Source organism: Thermobia domestica, chromosome 13 (assembly GCF_964235325.1).
Source record: "Thermobia domestica chromosome 13, izTheDome1.hap1.1, whole genome shotgun sequence".
NCBI lineage: Eukaryota > Metazoa > Arthropoda > Insecta > Zygentoma > Lepismatidae > Thermobia > Thermobia domestica.
Genome location: NC_137466.1, coordinates 219,209,049 through 219,233,056, shown reverse-complemented (window position 1 = coordinate 219,233,056; position 24,008 = coordinate 219,209,049). Strand labels below are relative to the sequence as shown.

Sequence of the window (24,008 nt, the reverse complement as noted above, 5' to 3'; positions counted from 1 at the left end):
CAATCGTAAAATAAAGTTTGTCAGTTTCAAATACTTCTATGAAGAAATGACAAACACATTTTGAGTTCATTCGCAAGCTTACCTTTTTTAATCTTAATTTAAATATCTGAACACTAATATTAATCTGCCCAAGTCTTAAACATATATTTATTTCATTTAATAGGAATATCAATATTAACAGAGGAAAATCGTATTCACGAAGAAATTAAATGTTGTCTAAAAGCAAGGAATTCGTGTTATTATTCGGTTCAAAATCTCTTGTCGTCCGAATTCTATCGAGGAATTTGAAGCCTAAAATATATAAAATGATAATCATACCTGTTGTTCTGTATGGTTGCGAAACATGGTCGCTTACTCGGAAGGAAGAACATAGATTGAAAGCATTTGAGAACAAGATCCTGAGACGAATATTCGGACCCAATAGAAACGGGAATGAGGAATGGCGGAAACTTCATAATGAGGAACTACATAATTTATACGGTTTACTCAACATTGTTAGGGTCATAAGTCTAGGAGGCTTAGGTGGGCAGGTAATGTAGCTAGAATGGAAGTAGAAACGCTTTCAAAGTCTTGACTGGAAGACCAATCGGAAAACGACTATTAGGAAGATCTAGATGCAGATGGGAGGACAATATTAAGATGGATCTCGTAGAGATAGGAATACAAAGTAGAAACTGGGTCCAATTGGCTAAGGATAGAAGTCAGTGGAGAGCTTTTGTGAACGCGGCATTGAACCTCCGGGTTCCATATGCCATAGAGTTAGTTAATTAATTAATAGAAATGCACTCTGTGGGTTTATGGAGGTTTCTTCTTCTAATTCTCATTTCTTTCTTTTTTATTTTATGCATGATCGTAAAGTAAGCAAAAATTGCATCAAATGACACGACTTGTATTTTTCATCCATACATTCTGGAGTCCAGAACTTGTGCCCTGGCCTTAGGAAAATCCTGACTATAGACCAAACTCCTGTTCTCCTCATGCAGGAAAGTTTGTCATTTACGCTGAAAAACAAATAGTTCTCTTGATATCCTTCCTCCCAGGAGGTTTATTTATGACAGATGGCACCGAGTTGAAGTATATTTAGAAATAGAACTTGAATTAGGAGTTCTTACAGATAATATAACAATTTATTTGCGCAAGAACAGCAACAGCTATACTGGTTCCTCAGAAGAAAGTAAAGAAGAGACAGATCATGAGTAGGACTATTATTCGTTAGAACAGTTTATTTGACAATTTAGCAAAAATGGGGAAAAAGCTGTACTTACCACAGAACTAAAAAGTGAATATAGAACTGAACTAGAAAACTTACTGAGTAGAATCTTAATTGCATGATGCCTTCGAAGGTCATCTATTAATTCCTCATTGCCTGTTATTGTGACAGTAGAAATACATTCCAAGCACAGGAGAATGACGTCAATGGAAAAGGGTTCTTGCATATACCACTCCACAAGCATCATCAACCTAAAAGCAAAGGTTGATTTGTTGCAGAAACATTAAAACAATTTAAAATGTCACTATTAGTTAGTTCTTAACGTTAAAATGTTTCGGATCGGATCATTATGTAGACATAAGCTTTGAGGTTTTCCACTATCCTGATTGTGGGAGATCAACTCATCAATGTTTCATAGAAGTTGGAAGAATTTCCATATTTACAGTCATTTTAGCTAATGAATAATCAATATATTGATTGTACTTCAAGAATCCGAATGGCATATCATGTACACATTTACTGATGGAGATAGCGCAAATTTGAAGTAGTTGTCTTTGTATTATTGAAGTGACATGAAATTTCTAGTTTAATATCTTAACATTATGCTCTTTAGGCTAACGAAGATAGAACATTAGCAAAATTAAATGATTATACAAGAATTGGTGGAATGAGAACGTGAGAGGAAAGGGAGAACTCCAAGAAGATCCATGGACAAAATGTTGTCCACCACAAACTCACCTAACCTGGAGTCGAACCAGTTACCTTTGCACTTCTTCAATCGGTAATATTTCTCAAGTCTCACAGTTAACTGTTCTTTTATATACATATAGATAGTTATCAAAATAATGGAACCTAAAGAAGCTGGAACTTACCTAATTAATGCTAAGGAAACAACTGCTACCCTGCATCTATATAAAGGATAAACAATGTGTGTATATACGAATTGATCTTCCTCCGACGATTCCCATAGTAGAAGCTGAGCATGATTTAAAGCATTTGGGGGACAAATTCTAAAATTTTGGGAAGAGAAATTTTGGTTGGTAACATAAACTCGTATTAGCGCAGAACACAAAGTATCTTGCTTTCTTTGTTTATTTTTCGTACATCATACTGAATATAATTACAACTAAGAACAAGAACACTGTAATTTCGAATTTAGAAAGATATTATAAATATAATCTATTTTACTCTGAAGCTTCTACCTGACACATCCTACGCTGTTCATAAAATCTTGCGGTAGGTATTTAACTAACACAGTGACAGCAAGGAGAGAAACACGCATCAAGTCCCAGAACTGTGTCGGTGACCAAGCTATAGGAACAGGTGTCAAGCCAGGATTAATATTATATAGCACACCTGTCATCACGGATTGTTCTTGTAAAATCTGGAAGGGAAGAAAAGTAATATACAATAGTTGAAATATATCAACGAGATTTATATGCAGCATTATACAGTATGTCCACATGAAACCTCCCTGATTACAAATATTAATTGCATGCAAACTATTAGTGTCTGAGAATAACGGTTTGCGGCATCTTCAAGAGCAACTCAAATATATATATATATATATATATATATATATATATATATATATATATATTTGTCTATATATGCACTTTTATATGGGCTCCGTTAGTAGCTCTCAGACTGTCCAGTCGATATTCAATCTCCCGCCAGTGGTAGAGCGTTCACCTCTGGTGTTTGGGGTCATGGGTTCAAACCATGCTCCCGCCAAGTGAACTTTTTGGTGGACAAACACCGTGTTCGTGGGTTTTCTCGGGGTTCTCCCGTTTCCTCCCACTTTCTTTATTCCACCGTTTCATTCATCTCTCATCATCACCGTCTCCTTTAGCCTAACCGGCATAACCGCGGGACGTAAAACTCAAAAATTTCATTTCATTTTTCAATCTCCCGCCATGTGTTGTGTAATATGTCCGGTGTGATCGAGTTGCTGGCTTCGGTTCGGAATCCCAAATGCGCACATTGTGACGATTCACCTTGCCTGATGTGTGGAAAGTTGCCTCATCATTGAAAATCACTCTCCACAAGTAATCGGAATCATCCTCGATCCGTTCAAGAATCTCCATTACAAACTGGTTCGTTTTGGTAGGTCATCGGGCTGTAGCGCCTGAACGATTTGCACCTCATATGCATACAAACGCAGTCTTTTATGGAGCACCTTATTGACCATTGAACGTGGGATGTTCAGTTCACGTGACGCTCTGCGAACTGACTTTATTGGGCTTCTAACGAAGGCCTCCCTGACTTCATCCACAGTTTCCACAGACGTTCGTGCTTTGCTTGAGCCAGGCTGTCGGTTGACACTCCCCGTTGCTAAAAGTCCTCAAACCATGTTTAAATGGTCTTGAAGTCTGGTGGGTCCCGTTGGTACTTTCGTATGAAGTTCCTTTGCACGGTAATTGGTGACTAGTTTCAGCCAACCACACCACACACTGTGCTCTCTTTTGTGCTGATGTCATCTTTGTTCATGAACACCTGCAACAAATAACAAAAAATTATATAAACTTTGTTACTGAACACTTGCAACAAATAACAACAATTAACGATCAACAACAAAAAAACTATTTGAGTTACTCTTCAAAATGCCGCAAACCGTTATTCTCTGGCATTAATAGTTTCCATGCAATTAATATTTGTAATCAGGGAGGTTTCATGTGGACACATTTGACATATGAAAATTTCAGGCTATATTAAAATGTTATTCAAAGATTGCTTACCTTAATAGATTCAGACCTTTTAGCAATGTAACACACAGCTGTATAAAGAAGTTTCTTAAATTCCAGATCTTCATTACATGGAGCAAACACCAATTCAGGTGGCCGTATGCCATTTGTAATGATTTCTGGTGTAACAGCTAACAATGCCACATCTAAACAAAAATAAATTAAAGCTAATTTAGATATATCGCACTAAGCAGAACAAAGATAGTTAATTCAAATTCGGCAGTGGATGGTTGATAGAAAAAGACTACACACTCGAAAATGTTGTGCCTAGTATTTTTATTAACATTTGAAAGATCCACGTACGATAGATAGCTCCTAATAAATGTATTTATTCAAATGTTGGTCTTAATAAAATTAGGATAAGCATATTTTTTATGCACGTACATATTACTTATAGTGGGTTTCCTGTCAATTGTACAAACAAGTATCTTATTTTCCATATGGAATGTTAAATCCAAAAAAATTTAGTGAATTTTCCTTTTCATGTTCTATCGTGAATTTCAATCATGAATAATTAAAAATCGATATTATACTAAGTGAACGAACGAAATGGCGACCACAAATTGACGTTACGTTTCAATTACCCCTGTCACCTTCAAGTACGGTATGTATTGTAAGGATCCATATACCCACACGTACCGCAAGCCACATGTTTTCGCTGCAAACACGTGTTTTTACAATTATAAAGAGTGGCAGACGACAAGAAGGTGATTACACCTCCAGGAAGAAACTAAAAGGATTCAGAGAACTACGAAGAAAGCCGACAACCCTATCATTGATCCTCCCTCCAAGAAGATGGCTATAAAAGAGGACGACGGAACCAGCAAGTTATCAGACCAATGTTGATTGCTAACCTACCAAAACCTTCTCTCGAAGCCGCCATGAGCAACGGAGACTTCCTTTAAAATCATCTCCTAAGGTTGCTATGAGTGACGGAGATATTTTTAAATTCCTACTTCTGGCGCTGCTATAAGCTATAGAGTATAACCAATCTCATCTGAGGCCACTGTGGGCTAAGAAAAATATTTATTCCGAGGCCACATCGTGTGCCGAAGAACTTTGTACTTATTCTACTCCGGAAACATTTAAAGACTTAGAGAAAAGACTTTCAAAAACTTTGTAAAAGCTTTCTATAAAACATTCTCTTTATAATAAAAAGGTGAAGGATTGAAAAGCCGTATATATTATTTAGACTCTATCTACAGAACGTGGCAGTATTCTTTTTTAAAAAAGCTCCTTATAGGACTACATATTTTAATAACTTTCCTGCACTGTAGAAAAAAATTACAAGTGCTTTAAATCAACGCTATAAAATTCCTTGTCGGTAATCATTTCCCCTCTTCTAACGTTTTACCAAAGCATGGCAACAACCTGCTGTGTTAATAAATATTGGTTTTACTTTTTTCCATTATTTATCCAATTGTGTTCATTTAACCAAATCACTCACTGAACCTTGAATAAATTTCTCCTTACAACTTAGTTTAAAGATGCTAGCATAATTGAGTCTCCACTCTCTTGTCGTCATTAACTCCGTGTTTTACTTTTAAGGAATGCCATGTTCCTTTGTGGAAAGTATTTAGCTTTGGAAACCAATCTCCATACGGTGTAATATTATGACTAAAAGCAATTTCAGATTTATTTCCGCACATTCCTGTTTTGTTTTGAAACTGCAGACTATCTGCAGTTCCAAAATAATTTCCGACTATACATCAAGTTTAGGAACTAGCAGGGTACATATTGGAACACCAAACCAACCTAGTTGACTTTAATATTTCCTGAAAGCTGTAAATCAAAATGAAATAATATACCCACACACGGTAATGTGTTTTGAATTAGTGTGTCGTCATCCGCCAAATTATAATATTTTATGAATTTGTTTCTCTCCCTCTCTCTCTTAGTTCTTCTTAGTTCTTTAGTTCTTTTCTAAAACTATGAATTTTAGTTTTGAAATGATTATAGCAATGTTTGTTAAAAAAGGATAGAAGACTTTCTATTGGAAGATCATCCTGTAGTTTATATATATGTTATCTTCAAAGTTAAAAAAATTGAATTGCAAGAAAGCTGCCAATATTTTTATTAGTTCATAGATAACAGCAACATTTTACAGTTATCTTAAACCGTATTAACATTTCCCTATCTATTCTCAAGTCTACCTAGCTTTTTCAAGTTTACAAGAGAGTAGTAATTTTTAGAATTAACAATGTAAGACGCAAAGGATAGGGCGAAAGTCTTCCTCGAAGTGTTTCTGAAAATATAAGAATGAAAGGTAAGCTTCAAAGTATTATAGCTATATAGTATACTGGTTTCTTCAATTCTTTTCTTTTCCAGCTTGAATGCCATTTTCTAAAACTAAACTTTTGGATTTGCCTTTTCTCTTCCTGGATACGCATGCAAAAGAAGTTGTTCTATATAAGGACGAAAGTACATAGTACATTTGTCATAGGGGGATATTGCTGAGTAAAAATGTACTACGAACTTGCTTTGAAATGTAAATGGTACACTATATTTTCCATGTAACTCTATCCATCACGACTCTAGAACTCATTAAAGAAATAATACTTTTGATCAGAGTATAAGCACTTATTTATTAAAACTAAAATACAGGTAACGGTTTCGACAATTTAACGTTATCTTTATTAGACACTAATTCTACTTCAAGATATAATGTTTCTGAAATTATAATGTTTATGAAATAAATTATGAAATTATGAAATAAACATTGTATTTACAAATATTTATTCGGGGCCGCAGTGACTCAGTGGTAGAGCGTTCACCTTTGGTGCATGGGGTACTTGGTTCAATCCCAGTTAGCGCCAAGTGAACTTTGTGGTGGACAAACACCGTGTGCATGGGTTTTCTCGGGGTTCTCCCGTTTCCTCCCACTTTCTTCATTCCACAATTTCATTCATTCCTTCCTCATCATCACCGTCTCCTTTAGCCTAGCTGGCATAATCTTGGGACGTAAAACTCAAATATTTCATTTCATTTATATCAAATATTTATTATTTCATTTCGGTAAGCCTATAATAACAATGAATAAAGTTTAATATTCTGACAATAATGTAGTTGATGAAATAATTTCCTTGAAAACAGTAAGTATTAAATAAACATCTAAAATATAAAATAATGTAGATCTAATCTAAAATATGAATCTGTACTCAAACTCAATAACATAAAGATATTTATTTAATTATTTTATTTGTCTAATTTTATATGTTTATATTTTTCTACATTTACAATGAAAATCCATTGTACTGTTGCAATTTGTACTATATTGTTCTTTTTCCTTTTCTTTTAGTAAATAATTCCAGAAGTATAAGAAATATTAAATAAGATAAAATGTGAATATTATGCACTATTCAAGTGTCCTCTAATAGGATTGATTTTTTTTTATATCTGCTAACTTTAACACTTACATGTGATTAATATGTTCTTATGTAAACCGATAGGAATTTAAATGTTACTGTGATCGTATGTATTAACTAAGGTTTTGGAAAATGAACAAGAAAATAATTTAGGAATAAGACACGTATATAGAGCAATCGTAACTTATCTTTTTTTTCTGGATATTGTATTTGTATTTATTATTATTTACATTAGATATACTATGTTAATATTAACAAAGTCATATACCTGTAATATTAACAAAGTCATATACCTGTTAACTCTAAATGGTGTTAAATAAGTTTTGTAAATCTAAATTTGAAAGCCAAGCACTACTTTTTCGTCAGATGAATTCCACTCATATAGACAATGTGCTATTCAGTCGGTTCGCTAGAACCTGTTGTTAAAATATTTGGAGCTTGCAGAACCATTTATTACGCCCAGACATAACAGTAAATTTTATCAAGTTACCCAGGAACAGTAAATTTTAGTTTAACTATCTTTGATTTTAGAAATTCTTACAGCTACAGGTTAAACATACGATCTCTCAGAACAAGGTATAAGCGTTCATTTCTAAATCTCAAATGCTCAGATATCAAGAATGAAAACTGGGTTCACATGAATGTAGTGGAGAGAGTTATTTATATATGAATGACATACATATCATTATCAACAATTGTCGATCCATTGGTGGATTAACGTCCTTTTGGATAACTCTTTTCTAAGATATTCGCTGTGCTACCTAGTTTCATCTTGCATTAGGATGTTGTGTAGGTCTTCAGCAAGAATTTTGTTTATTTCTACCTTGTATGGTTTGTTTCCTAACAGAGTTATATCTATCCATCTACTCTCTCTCTCTCTCTCTCTCTCTCTCTCTCTCTCTCTCTCTATATATATATATATATATATATATATATATATATATATATATATATATATATATATATATATATATATATATATATAGATAGATATAGATAGATAGATAGATAGATAGATATAGATATAGATAGATAGATAGATAGATAGATAGATAGATAGATAGATAGATAGATAGATAGATAGATAGATAGATAGATAGATAGATAATCAGCCAATTATACATTTTACTTTTGAATTTATCTATGTAAATATCATATATATATGTTGGTAACATACTCATAAATTGGAGGTTCTGAGTTGCGTAATTTTACGTGCATAAATTTTCATTCCCATATTTTTCGTGAAAATATTGAAGTTAGCTTCATTGCCATGAGAACAATGGAAAAACATATTTTTGCATAGCTTTGTAAGCTGAATCGTTACTTACCTTGTGCAAGTCCGCTTTCAACAATCTCCAGTTTCGGAAATAAATGAAGCAAAAACATGATTATAGCAGTCAAATCGTTCCTTATTAGACGGTTGTTAGCAGTTTGGCTCTTGCAATACTTCCACAACAAATGCTTCAGACAACTGGAAATTTCAAACATATTTGAACATAACTTTATTATAAAACCACCAGATAAAAAGCAAAAAATTGGTTGTATTAGTGGAAGAACATAAAACAACCACAATACAGATGTGTAATTGTTCTGTTAATGACGTTATAGAATATTATATTTAGAAAATTCTGTGTGCACATCCATATGTAGATTTGCAAATTTCAGTGGTATTATAGACTGATCTCTAAAGTCTGTATTTATGTATTTTATTCACCGTACAAATGAAAAAATAACATTTTAGAAATAGTTAATATTTTAAGAGCCTGCCTTACTAAAAATAACACAAAATTTACCATTTTTCTTTTGCTTCTTTATTCATAAATGAAAGCAGATAATGAAATGCAACTTACCACAATCATAGATAATGTTATTCTACAACAGAAAATATGAACCAGCAGAATTTTCAGTGTTGCCATCCATAGAAATTACACTGTTGCCGGAATAACAACTCCCCCAAAATCTAAGTTAAGGCAGCGACTAGAGGAATGAATTCAACTGCATTTGATTATCTATCATGTTGTTTTAGAATTCTGTGAACTACTTTTTAAATAACATTACTATTTAATTTTAGTAACTGGATGTTAAAACCATTTTGTTTATTACAAACTAAATACAACTATTATTTAAAAATAGTTCACAGGATTCCAAGGTAATAACATGATACGTAATCAAATGCAGTTGAGTTCGTTCCTCTAGTCGCTGCCTTAACTTAAATTTTGGGCGAAATGTTATTCTGACAACTCTGTAATTTCTATGGATGGCAACACTGAAAATTCTTCAGACCCATATTTTGTGTTATAGAATAACATTATCTATGATTGTGGTAAGTTGCATTTCATTATCTCCTTTCACTTATGAAAAGTTGAGCTGAATTTCAGTTTAGCGTCCCTTTCAGCAGTGGGGCTATATGCGACGTGAACCTACTGATTAACGTGGAATCCGAACCACATGAGCTCCCGCCGGGAATCGAACCCGGGTCTCCCGCGCCAAAGACGCGTAAGCTAACCGCTTACACACGGAGGAGCTCTCACTTATGAAAAGCAAACGAAATAAAAATGGTAAATTTTGTATTGTTTTTAGTAAGGTACACTCTTAACGATGTCACTCACCTGTCGATCAGTGAAGAAAGGAAGATAAGTTAAGCACATTAATGGTGTATAAATTAGATCTGAGATTTAAGTCATGTATTTTAGAAATTTTGTTACGAAAGAAGATAACTATTTTTCATTTTTTCGTTTGTACAGTGGTTTAGAAGAAACATGAAACATTTAATGAAAAGAAACCCAGTTTTAAACTTAAGGATTTTATGACATTCTTCAATTTGATAAAAATTTAAAAAATGCAATTCCTTGAAACAGCTTTGTAATGACTTTTCATATTTTATAAATCAATATATGTAATTCACATTAATATTTATAAATCAATATCAAAGTCACTTTCGTTTGACTTTTAGAGCAGTTTACTAATAACGGAAAATCTTCAAGAAAAAACTCGTTTCATCAAAACTGAAAAAAAAAGGCTTTGAACTGGTTAAAGAAAACTTCCACATGCTCAGCTTATCAATTTACACAACTGATATCGAACCAGTGCAATTATGTGCTTGTTCAGTAGTAATTAATGTACCAGCAATAGGGCTTTTCAATACTATTGAGGTTGCTTATCTTCAAGGGGATGAGAATTGCTATTACTGCTACAAATTAAATAACTACTTTCCTAAAACTAGGCTACTCTTTATTTACTGGTACAGATACATACACACAACACTTCAAATTACTTCATAGATACTAATTATCTTCATGCTACCAAATATTATTGTCTTTGCTTTTCCTTTCAATTCTTGCAACATGTACACTTGTATTCCGCCAACTCCTGCTCACAAACTGTCGACTCTTCACAGACTATTCACTATACTATTACAAGAATAAATATTTGGAAAAAAGTAGTAAGAAAAAATATGAATACAGGATAGTACAACTTACCTCTAGATCAGGCAGCATTCTACAACACTGAAAACGTTTATAAATCCGTTTACTAAAATACTTGAGAGGCATACTACAATATTGTTACGCACTCCTAATATGTGACGAAATATGAACATGAATTTCGAAAAGTAAAGGGACTGAGAATGGTGTTGAATTGATTATTTACTATTTTCAATGTATTTTGTACACAGTACTTTCTTCAATTCAAAAATATTATGTAGCAAAATTTTCGACACTAAAAAAACTATTGTCAAAGTACATACCTAATGCATTCTGTTGAGTGAAGAAAATGGACTTAACCAAACATGGACTTGGTTTATTTAGATAGAATAAAATAAAATAAAAATTGATGGAAATTCCAATCTTCCTGCAGTCGACCCTAAAGTGAGTAACTGAAATCATAATGTTAACACATGAATTTTGCAGTGAGAATCATTTGGGAAGAAGATTTTACCAACCGCGAAACTGATTCTTTTTGTATTATACAATACAGAAAATGTTTGTTATTTCTTCTTTTAACTGCAATTATGCGATGATATTATTCATTTTGGCTTTATTAAAAATCTTCCTATTCTCTCAAATATCAATGTAAAAATATTTTAATGTGATTTTTAATTTGAAACACTAGACGGAGTCCTAAAAGACATAAAAAAGAAAAGTATACTATAGAGATAGAACTACAATAGTGTAAACGTTGTATACCCAATCAGCCCAAACCCACGGATATATTTCTCGCTCGATCCTCGTTCCAATGGTGCTGAGGTATTAACCCAAAGATTCATATACGTCCCATATTTTACGGAATTGTCCCTTCAAAGTACTTCGAAATGCAGAATTCTCGCGTAACTTGTGGGTTTGTGTTCAGCACTCTTGTTAATAAATTTAAAAATGTAAGTTCTCAAAAATCCAATGGTCTAGCCGTAAAAGTGTCATACAAATTGACTTGACAATGCTGTTATGTTGCTTGAATAATACCTCTAGCGGATTCGTTAACATTTGAGTGCATTATTATTATTATTATTATTATTATTATTATTATTATTATTATTATTATTATTATTATTATTATTATTATTATTATTATTATTATCTCCAACAATGCCTGTGGGTCTTGGACCAAAGTGAGAAAGTATAGTACGGAAGGTATACCGTCGTTGGCTTCCCGCGAAAAGTTGTGTTGACGTTTATGGGGAGTTGCCAGCTTGGTTACTCGTGGCTCGCTGAGCGCGGTGATTCGCGGGTGGTGATTGGCTATCTTCTTAGCACACCCTCAGTGACGAGCCGGTCCAAGCGCGGGAAGCCAACGATGTTATACCTTCTGGACTTTAACTAACAATAAAATAAACTAAAAGATCGTACTTACACAAGAGTTGTTCGACTAGGAGTAGAAATATTTATCTTTTCATCTGTTTGCTTGTACACCGACATTAACAGCATCCATATTACCTTTGATGACAAAGCCATGAAGTACTCCGTATGATGAGGAGGTTCATCAGTTGTAGGGATCATGTTCTGATGAATAAAATATTCTGGGTCCAAACGAAGGATCATAGCTTCTACTGCATTAGCAGAGGCTATTTTTAGAGCTACAAGAGTAGATTCAGCAATAGTTTATCAAACATCTATTCTTAATGAGGGAGAACAAATCAATAATGTATCAATAAATATAGAAAGTTTAACTTTTGGATATCCACTTCTAGAAGCTATAAGACAAAAACTCACAACAGTAGGCTTGCCATGTGTCTGGTTTACTCCGGACATGTCCTCTTTTTTCAGTTACATATTTCTGTTTGGGCGAAATTTTAAAATTTGGTAAAATGCCCGGCTTTTCCTGTCGGATACCGTTAGTAGACAGTGCAATAAACTATAAACAATTCACTTGTAAGGAATTTCATGCCTATCTCTTAAGTAATAAGAATTATTGAACAAGATAAGATTTACAGAGAAATATGCTTGGGCCAGTCATCAGAAGAAAGACTAACAAAGTAAATATCAAAGTGATAGAGATGGAGGTAATTGTTTGTATTTGTAAAAATGTACAAGTTTCATGATTAGTTACCCTACTAGTATATGGTTTAACCAGTTCAGTAATTTGTAAGTCTATTTGGTATTAAAGGTCCTTTGTTCTTGAAATCATCAGCAATTTTTTTTTTCTTCAAAATATGGCAACTCTACACAACAGAAGTTGCTCACCTTGTAACACGGTGTTTATTACTTTATTTGAATATTCCTTCCTCTCTGGGAACGTCGTTAGCAACATTTTTTGTTAATTTACTATCGTACCTTTACTTTTAGATCTCCCATTGTAAGTTCTGTTTTCTGTAAAGAATAATTAGTGCAAAGTAGTGGTGACCTGAAGTTGTGTAGACTATAAACAATCTCTAACAAAAATGTAAGTAATGTAATAAAATATAAGTAAATATTTATCCATTAATTTTATGTTTTACTTGAGATGTTAATTATATTGTTCCATTTGTGGTTTAGGTTGCACCAATCTTACTTAAATGTAGGTTCTTTAGTCCTGATGAAAAACGACTCAAAACCATTTCATTATTAGAACATAGATATAAAACCGCGATGCATAGGTGAAACTATCACCGTCTGCATTGTCTATCGTTCACTATTTTTACGATTCAACAGTTTATTTGATGTATTTCTATAACATAGCATAGCCCTTCTCCCACCAACTTTGACCCCCCTCCCCCTCCGTTTCTTATGGCGCTCAGCCGCTATAATTTTGCACAACCACGTATTTTCACATCCTCTATCAAGCGCACTATGTCTCATCCCGTAACTCGATTCATCCATTTGTACCCTTTACTTGTGAGTCGAAAGACTTGGAACTTAGCGGTTTGGCAACAGCCGATATGTGAGTCATTTTTTTGCAACTACAATCTGCTTTTTTGTATAGTCTCGGGCAATTCAGATGCTCGAGTCTACTGCATTGCAAAAAACAAACAGAAAAGTTAAGAAAAAATGAGTTTTCTTACTTCTCTGGTCAGGCATTTCTGAAAGGTTAAAGAGAATAAACGATACCTTTAGAATCAATTTATCGGCAAAATCTGGTACGACTTTCAAAAATTTCTTATCAACATACAAAAATTATTTCAAGGATGAATTTTTTTTTTCAAGGATCTATAATATTTCGTGCGAATGTAAGAAATCATGTATTCGTATGACAAAGAGGAACATTTCAACCAGGGCTAAAGAGCATATCAGGGACACAAAACGAAAATAACATCCACTTCTGGCCTTTACAAACATCTACAGGATACAGGAAATATAAAACAGACCACGGTGTTTCAATTACAGAAAGAAGTGTTTTCGAGTCGTTTTTCATCAGAACCAAAGAATTTACACTTAACTTAGATTGGTGCAATCTAAATCACAGATGGAACAATATAATTAACATGTGAAGTAAAACATAAAATTAATGGATAATGTTTGTTTATAATTTATTACATTATTTATATTTTTGTTATAGCTTGTTTACAGTGTACACAGCTTCACCGTCAATAAGGTTAGTAGCTTTATTAAGGCACCTGTATAGGATGTAAACAGATGTGTTCTGATATATCTACATTACATCAAAAATTGAACGTAGACACTTTGTTGTTACTTGGAGTTAAATGCTTTGCACTAGTTGTTCTTTACAGAAAACAACTTACAATTAGAGAGGTAAAAGTAAGGATATGGTGATACAGGAATAAAATGCTGCTGATGACGTTCCCAGAAAGGAAAGAAATATTCTATTAATCACAACGAAGGCACAACGTGACAAACTTTTCTTGATTCTTGAATAGCTGAAATCACGATTCATAAGAAATGGATTTAATATTTAAATGAAATCATATTCTACCAAAATACTATGCATTAATGTCATAACTCCCGGTTGGAGAGGTTTACAGCTTTTTCCAACCAGCCATTCAAAGTTATATTTTTCCTTGGCTTCCCTCATTCACATGAGATAAATGCCGGGATTGTACCTAACTTACAGGTCCCAGCCACTTTCTACCTTTCTCACTTCTCCGAATACTAAGTATACTCTCCGAGAGACATTCCTCATAGGTGACCATCTTAAGGCTGTAGATGCCAGTAAAGCTCAGAAATATGTACAAATGAATAAATGAATGATGGTCATAACGGGAACTAATAGCTTCGCTACTGAGCTCCCCATTAATCTATACCAATCAATCAATGAACCTCACAAGTTAGAAATTAGATTAGGAGCCCTTTGAATATAAAATAAAATATAAATAAAATAAAAGACTCATCGAATGTTTCGTAGAAATATTGTCCTCCATTTGGAGGAACATGGACTCTACACAAAAGTGACTGAATGTGAGTGTAGAGAACAATGGAAAAAGTTAGCTGAATCGGACTGAAAACCAATAAGGAAGTGTCAATAGAGTTGGATGTAATTGAAAGATGAAGAGAAATTATTTGGGATAGTATCTGCTAAACAATTGTATCCTGAAGTACGTGATAAAAGGTCCAATGGAAGTAAAAAGAAGGAGGGGCTAAAAATGCTTCAATTAATGTACGGTGTTACAAATGGATAAGACAAAGAGCTTATCTGAAGAGTGCAATGCACAGAAGCTTCTCAGTTTGCAATAAGTGGCCTCTCAACGATAGAACTATTCAGAGAATAGCAGTTGCCATTGATGAGGACAACACATGACTCTTCTTCTGTATTAATTATGTTACAAATGTATATGTGTATGTTTTACAAATAAAGTGATTTTATTCTGTTCTTATAAGTATTTGTTCAAAGCATGTATATCATTATTTTCTAATTTTGACAACTGTGTGTATAGTCGGGATTAATCTCAATTATATGTAGAACAGCCTAAAAATAAATAAATAAATAAGTTTTTATCACTTTCTTCTTTAATGCATTTTTTGACTCAATATTTTCATACATACAAATAGCTTCGACCAGTGTTTCTTTTTCTGGAAAACAAGGTACCGTTACTCACCATCAATATGTTGTTCTACACGTTCTGATTGGCTGTTAAGGCAAGTGTCAAAATCTAAACAAGTGGAAGAAATTAGTAGGTGGTGCCATGTATTGATCGTACCATCTTCTAAATGGATACAGTATATTCTTGTTCCGGTCTTCAAAACAATTTAAATTCAAAAATCCATTTCAGGAAACAACGACCAAAAATGGCTGGAAAAATCTTCAGAAAAAGGGTGCCGGTATTGCGTGCCAGAAAAAAGAAACACTGGCTTTGGTCCTTGAAAGACTTGCACGTGCGTCAATCCAAATGAAATCGACCAATTTCCAGGTCAAAGGTTGCTGACAAAATTTATTTATTTTTGAATATTTTTACCTAAGATTGTACCACATTCAAGGAGTTGAAAACGGATATTCATTTATTTTTTTAGCCGCGCACGTTTGTTTGTGGCGGCCATTTTGTATAGGCGCCTGAGCGTATTTTGAAATTTTCAGAGGATTCCGTTAAACGCTGTAACTTTTTAGGTTTTAAAGATAATGAGTTCAAACCAAAACCATATGAAAGATAACAGAATGGGCAACATTCTGTGTTCTGTACACATTGAGACGTACTTTAGAACGTCGAAAAAAGAAGCTCTGAACATTGAGATTGGAAACCTAGAAATGGCCATTTTGGAATGTACATTTTGAAATGAAATAAATAATACTCACCTTCAATTCTTTATCTACATAGAGACTAGATAGTAAACAACATCCCAAACAAGTTTCAGATCTGAGAACCTTATATTTGATTTGATTTTTTTTTGGGGGGGGGGGATTTTTAAACTTCGCGAATTTTCGAAAATCGTGTATTTTCACCGTCAAATTCTCAGGGAGGACAGAAGTGAAAAATCCCAAATTTGCACAAAATAGACGATAGTTGTGCAGTAACAAGTGGGTAAAATTGTATCACTGAGACTTAAGTGGTTTCTGAGTTATAATTTTTTGTAGTGATGTGAAATTCACGATTTTAAAAACTGAACGGATGTGCAGGTTTTGTGTTGATATAGTATCTCAGGCATATAATTTATCTATGTTTCATCAGAAGAAAAGCAGTCAAACAGCAAGAAATTCAAGATTTGTTATTTATTTGTAAAAGAATTATTAATACCAGATTATATCATAGATTTGTACCTCTGACGAAAACATAAATCAGATGTTATGAACACTCACAATCAGATAAATTTACTGATTGCAGTACTTCAGTATTTCCAGAACATAGCATGTTGCCATTTGCACCAAATGATACCGTAGCCTGTATTTATGACAGAAACGGTGGATTGGGGGAATTGAAGGCATCAGACAAGAAAATAACAATCTTTTTGATCACTTTTCCCATCCCCATGGCCCAAGAAACTCTTTTAAACTATATACGAATGACAAAGTGAGGATGCCAATCACTAAAATTCGCCGGAAACTCACTCCCACAGAGTTTATAACTCCCATAGGTTGTACTTTCAACATCAGTGCCAAACTCTGTACACAAATTAGTGAACTATTTACCTCACTGATGTCGTAACAGCAGCGCTATAGGCAGAAAAGAAATAACAAACGACTTTCGTTTTTTGTACAAAATATTATTCATAAATTATGCACACTTTACGCATTTAACATTACTTTCGTGTTATTTTGACTTTTGCTACAAAGTTTATATTCACGCCAATGGCGCTTCTTGATATTAAATCCCAGTGAAGAAAACCTTTATAACTCGAGTCTCAGTGATGCAATTTTATCCACTTAATACTGCACAACTATCGTCTATTTAGTGCAAATTTGGGATTTTTCACTTCTGTCCTTCCTGAGATATTTGATAGTGAAAATATACGATTTTCGAAAATTTGCGAAGTTTAAAAATTTCCAAAAAATCAAGTATATAGCTCTCAGACCTGAAAGTTGTTCAGGACGTTGTCTATTATCTAATCTCTACATAGACAAAGAATTGAAGGTGATTCTCATTTATTTTGTTTCAAAATGTACATTCCAAAATTGCAGATTTCTAGGTTTCCAACCTCAATGTTCAGAGCTTCTTTTCTCGACGTTCTTAAGCACGTCTCAATGTGCTCAGAACACAGAATATTGTCCATTCCATTATCTTTCATACGGTTTTGGTTTGAACTCATTATCTTTAAAACCTAAAAAGTGACAGCATTTAACGGAATGCACTAAAAAGTTCAAAATGTGCTCAGGCATCTATACAAAATGGCCGCTACGACAAAACCTACGCGCCTAAAAAAATAAATGAATACCCGTTTTCAACTCTCTAAATGTTCTACAAACTTAGGTAAAAAAATAATTTAAAAAAACTAAATTTTCTCAGCAACCACCATTGGTCGATTTAATTTGGATTATCCCACGTATATAACGTTATTTGAAATATATATTTCCTGAGTTTTGTGAGTGAATATTTCAATTCAAACAAACGTTCTTTTGACAGTGATAACTACAGTACTTCGTATGTATAAAGGTTGGTATTATAAAGGCGTACCTGAAGAACTTTGAAACATTTTTTATCCAGTGTTTTACTCACAGTTGTATTTTCTTTATGTATTTCGAATTATGTGGCATTGTATTCAGTGGCGGCTCGTGGAATTTAAAAGTGGTGGGGCACATCTAAAATACCTACATACTAGGGCGTCATATTATATATATATATATATATATATATATATATATATATATATATATATATATATATATATCATTAATAATCTACTATAGTAAAATACTAATTAAAAATTTTAATTATGTCGGTGGGTAGTCTTGCCTTCCGTCCCCCCACCATAATCTGAAATAATCTACTGCTACACACTAGGATAACATTAAAAGCCAAACAAAGCAAAGCTTCCTTTATTTTTTGTATATCAGTTCCAGTCTTCTATTTTTGGCTGTAGAAAACTCCTCTATCACACGCTTATTGAAGTCCGGAATGGCATTTACCATGTTCTTTATTGATAGTATGGCCAGTGCGTTCAACCTTTCGTTATTCATGGAATTCCGCAAGAATGTTTTTATTATACAAATGCAATAATCCTGTCATATCACCATAACTATGCATAATAAATAAATACCTGAAATTTCCAAAGCTGGTATTTAAAAAAATGGTCTCAGAAAACTCGCCGTCCCAGGCCATGACCCATGTTGGCCCATATGTAAAAACGCCCCTGATTGATATTTTGGGTAACGAATTATTTATTTGTTTTCAACAACAATTTGTTTCAACTACTATATGTCCATTTCCTTCAATTATGTGTGGTTTCTTAATTACTTTTCTGGGAAACATTAGGGTATATATACGTAAAGTGTAGCTCACTATTTGAAAATACGATTGCAGATTCCGATTGGTAACTTATGTGTGTAAATTTTAGAAGGTCAATGTATTGTAAATTAACTGCACCATGATGGCAACCTTAATATGTCATTCACTACACCCGGAAAGGCCAAACATAAAACTTTACCACCCCCAAATTCTGAAAGTGGCTTGACCCTCCTTCCCCCTCCTTCCGTTCCCCTCTGTACAGAGCTGAGTTTCCTTGGCGCGACCTTCTTACCGCTGTATGTCCCATAAAACAGAGCACAGCGCCTCATGCGACAGATCTCAACATTACTGTGCCCATTTTCAATGGACATAGCCATAACATCCTCTGCCACCTCTGATGATAGGGCTACTGTCAAAGGATAGAGATTGTAAGTCCGCAGCCAGAAATCAACCTTCGCTGTGTTGCCAAGTTTCGTCTATCCTACGAGAGCGCATAACCACAGCCTCCTTCACTCGCAAACACGGCTTTGGCGGCACAAATCCAACAATACAAAAGAAAGAAAGAAAAAAGCTTCTGTTAATGTATTAGTACTGATTTAATAATTGCAGTTCTATTTAGATCATGAATGGCAGGGCACGTGACCGTGTGTCCCTTAAACAGATCCGCCGTTGATTGTATTGATAAATACAAGTCAAAAACAAGAAAAGCTTATACAGTCTGAACCATGAGAACTAGTGAAATTAATGAACAAAGAAAACATTACTCACATATTTTGCATGAAATGGTGCCTATTGCTTGACAGAGATGTAGCAAATGATCATAGAGGCTTGGGTTTGAAACGTGCAGCATTTCTCCCACAGTTTCCGGAAAACAGCTTTCCTCGATAGCAAGATGGCACGTTTTTATTCGAACACAATCGATTGTTTTTCTTTCCTCAGTTAGAAGACAAAGCACCGCCTCAATAAGAAAAATTTGCAGATTTTCTTTACCATTTAACATACCTAGCAAAAAGCCTAAAAAAGGAAAGTTGTAGTAAGTGTTTTTCTTTTTCTTAAACCTACGTTTACTAAAGCTTTTGTCATTTGTACAAACGAATCATGTCCTCTTTTTGTTCTCATAGTGTGTATCACGTATATCATAAAGATAGTAGTACGAAATGTGACAAAATAGTAAAGAAAGTAGATATTACGAATCTATAGAAATGATCTCATTACGATGTTTTTACATATACATGGTATGCTCAATCCTACGTCACGCGTCACACTTGACGAGGAGTCACACAAGAGCACCATAAAATATACGATGGTCAGTCGAAAAGTTAGTTGCACTGCTTAAGAAAATAAAACAGGATAAACTTTATTTGATAAAAATTCGTAAATTTCCATTCACAATCTACTTTTCAACATAACTACATCCGTCATTTAAGCATTTGACGAGGTGTGGTACAAGTTTTTCTATGCCTTCTGCAAAGAAATCCCGTTCAATGCTCGATAACCATTGTTGCGCTGCAGCTTTCACCTCGTCATCCGAGTGGTATCGTCGCTTTGAAAGTTTGTCTTTCATGGGACCAAACACATGGAAGTCACACGGTGAAAGGTCTGGGCTATAAGAAGGGTGATGGTCTTCCCTCGCGCTCAGCATCGTCAATATCTGTACGTCCATTCTCTAACATGTTGTACTACTTCGCGATAGCTTGACGTGACATTGCATTTTCACCACATACTTCACGCAACTGCCGATAAATTTTTGTGCAGTTACACCTTTTCACCCACTAGAACAAATCACACACGCACCTCCAATTTGGACGCTAGTTACAGCTGTCGAGACATGTTTACGACTGATTATTATCAGAACACCCCCACTTGCCTCGTGAAAGCCGCTACGTCACACGATACATGTCTGCAGTGTTGCCACCCAGTTTCATCAAAATAGCCTTTGACTCAAAATATTTACGAAGAAGTGCAACTAACTTTCTGACTGATCCACGCATGTTAATGAATAATACTTATTTGAATACTGTAGTGTAGCCCAATACTTCAATAGGAGGAACTCAATCAAACTTTTCTTGACTTCTATTCTGAGAAAACAGAAACTTTATAGTGTTATAAAGTCATCTATGAAATACGATCAGGGCAATGCAAATTGTGGTTCCAGAAAGCAATAGTATCAACTACAGACTATTCTCACTGCTTCTAGATTTTCTTAAGCAATCTGTGGGTAAGGAATAATGAATGATTTTTCTTCTAGGGAAGCTAAGCTTCGCAACTTCCTCCCAGCCATACACTGAATGTTTATATTGTATGCATATAGATTATCTTGTTACTAATTTTATACAATAACAAGTATTTCAATGTGAATTAAGGTTAATAAAGAAAAAGAAAAAAATCTATATATGATAGAATGAACTGAAGAATGAGCAAACCTAATGTTGCTTGTGTTAGGTACAAGTCTAAGGGTCTCTACTTAGTTGCTTTGTAGCTTTAAAACCTATTAGCCTCTGGTTACATAGTACACTTCATCTAGTTACTAAGTTTCAGGGATATTAACGTTTCTGACAATTTCATCCTATTGTACCTTTTCTTTAAAAGACCTTGCACTTTAGTCACTCTATAACTGCCTAGTATTCTTTGAATACAAAATACCTTAAAACTAAATACTATTTTCATAAACTCAGCCACTTATGCCTCTTAATAAACTTATAATAACTTCAGCCACATCTATCTCACTTTCACCCACAATATCCATCATAAACATTAACATAGTTACGTCCTTCAATTGTTCTTTCCGCAAATATCACTTTGTCTAATAAACACGTAAATAACATCTTGTCCGATATATTCTAATTAAAACCAAATACACAAACACTTTCTATTAGATACTTTTATCAAATTAGAAGATTAGAGTTCTTACCTAATTGTGAGAAGTATTCGACCAAATGAGAGTTGCCTGTGTATTCTTCTGACGCTTTCAATAACAAAGGTGGCCTCCCAGTCTTCTTCAACATGGAAGCGATCACTGCTTCATATTCTGGAATGCTTTCAAGTTGATCTATAAGGCGTCCCATCACAAATATTACATATCTTAATTGTTCTAAATACTGATGCCACATTAAGGAAATTTAAGTTCGATAATCAATTAAATGCTTATTTCTATATAATTTTGAAAAAAATTAATAATAATAATCATAATTTTAAATACATCGTAATTATAAACAAGAGCCATTTTCCTGATAAAATGTTAATAACTCAATAAAAATTTTAAAACAATGACAGAACACATGAAATGCTGTTCCTATACGAAACACTGAATAAGGCTGCAATGACCTACTTTCGAGTTTTCAAGTAAAAGTATAAAAAGGAAAACGAGGATAAACAATATAAAGCTCTTTTCTTCATTTAAAAAAAAAAAAAAAAAAACGAACCTTAACAAATAAACAACTCAACGCGAAGTGCTTTCTGAGGACTGCAACGCACAATGGTTTTAGCAAAACGAGGAAATAAAACAATATATAAAAGTATATTAAGCCAGTATTTGTAGATGGGGGACACCGTAGTGTAGTGATTAGAGCATTGGATTCATGCTTTCGGTTCCCGGCCGGTACTACCCCAATTTTCGGCCTCCACCCAGCGTCGTGAGGCAAACTGGGGAGTCACGTGATGGCCACTAGGTCTAGAAAGCCGGTTAGTGACAGAGCGACGCAGAGCGCTCAAAACGTGTTCGTCGCAAGGCTGGACGTAGTTCAACTGGTCGCTGATGGTGCTGGAGCAGACTCAGGCCCACAATTATGGTGTTACGCCACGTGTTTTTATTTATTTATTTATTCATTTATTTATTTATTTAATATTTGTAATATTTATAATAAATACCAATGATGACCTCTCCCATAAGTTTCAGGAGTGTTTAGTTCAAGAGAAAAACTCTTAATTGTGTTATTCACAAGGTTAAATAAATAAATATACGCCTTTTACATTTATTTTCATGATTATATTTTATCGATATCAGTTTCGTGGCTGGTACGATGTGATTTGAGGAAAGGATTAGTTAAAAGTATGTCCATAATCTGTATACCACATTAAATACTTTAGTTCTAACCCTCATTAAAAAATCTCAACTACATTTCCATTGATAATAGATGCTATAGAATATATAATGAAAAATCAAATATCAAAGATCTTACCTTGTATACGGGAAAATTAAAAAAAATCTTTCAAAGTGTTTCAATGTTCACTGACATCTTTGTCGATGACTTCTATTCGCTGCTAAACTGGGGACATATGAGTAGGTTCCTGGTTTCCTGCGGTATCTTTCTGAGAGAAAAACTAAATGAAATCCTCACTTCTCAAACTGTGATTAACTTGGCTTCTTGAACAAAGTATGTTGCAAAGTTGATAGGATTGACATTATATACGCTTTTTCTTCCTATACGTCGGAATATTTCCTAATAACATTAATTCACTAGTCTAACTAAGTAAAAAGGAAACTATGAATGTAAACTCATTTAATCTGTGAAGCGCATATATTTTATATGAAGTTGATATGGATGATAAGTGAAAAGAGGGTATCCATAAAGATGTCAACAAACATTGAAACAGTTGAATAGACTTAGTTCTCCTGGATACAAGGTAAGATCTTTCACATTTTAGTTAAATAATTCCGTTGGTTCTTCCCTGTATCAAACTTTACAACCATCATTATTAATTTTTATCTAGTAAATTTATAGCAGTTACTTTGTAAGTACCCTTTGTTTCACTGCATTTGCATCAACATCAATCAAGAAAGAATATTGTTCTTGTTTTATTATTACTTAAAAGTAAATCAATCTTCTTTTAACTTTAGAGGAAGATAATTAGAAGGAACTTTCCTGTCTGAGTCTTCGTCTAAACTTCTTGTGTTCGATCCGCTGATGTAAATACGTTTCTAAGCTATTATATGAGGTACGGACGATTACATT

The 24,008-nt window shown here is 33.9% G+C and overlaps 1 protein-coding gene across 1 annotated transcript in view; it reads right to left on the bottom strand.

Moving 5' to 3' along the window:
* LOC145669038 (cilia- and flagella-associated protein 69-like) overlaps positions 1 to 24,008 on the bottom strand; it is a 72,801-nt gene that overhangs the window by 37,474 nt on the left and 11,319 nt on the right. The window contains exons 2-8 of the mRNA XM_081737391.1: positions 21,968 to 22,154; positions 19,825 to 20,070; positions 12,165 to 12,387; positions 8,648 to 8,790; positions 3,949 to 4,100; positions 2,413 to 2,594; positions 1,310 to 1,461 (exon numbers count right to left, since the gene is read on the bottom strand). Of these exons, the coding sequence (XP_081593517.1) occupies positions 1,310 to 1,461; positions 2,413 to 2,594; positions 3,949 to 4,100; positions 8,648 to 8,790; positions 12,165 to 12,387; positions 19,825 to 20,070; positions 21,968 to 22,154 (1,285 nt within the window). The remainder of the gene's footprint in view (positions 1 to 1,309; positions 1,462 to 2,412; positions 2,595 to 3,948; positions 4,101 to 8,647; positions 8,791 to 12,164; positions 12,388 to 19,824; positions 20,071 to 21,967; positions 22,155 to 24,008) is intronic.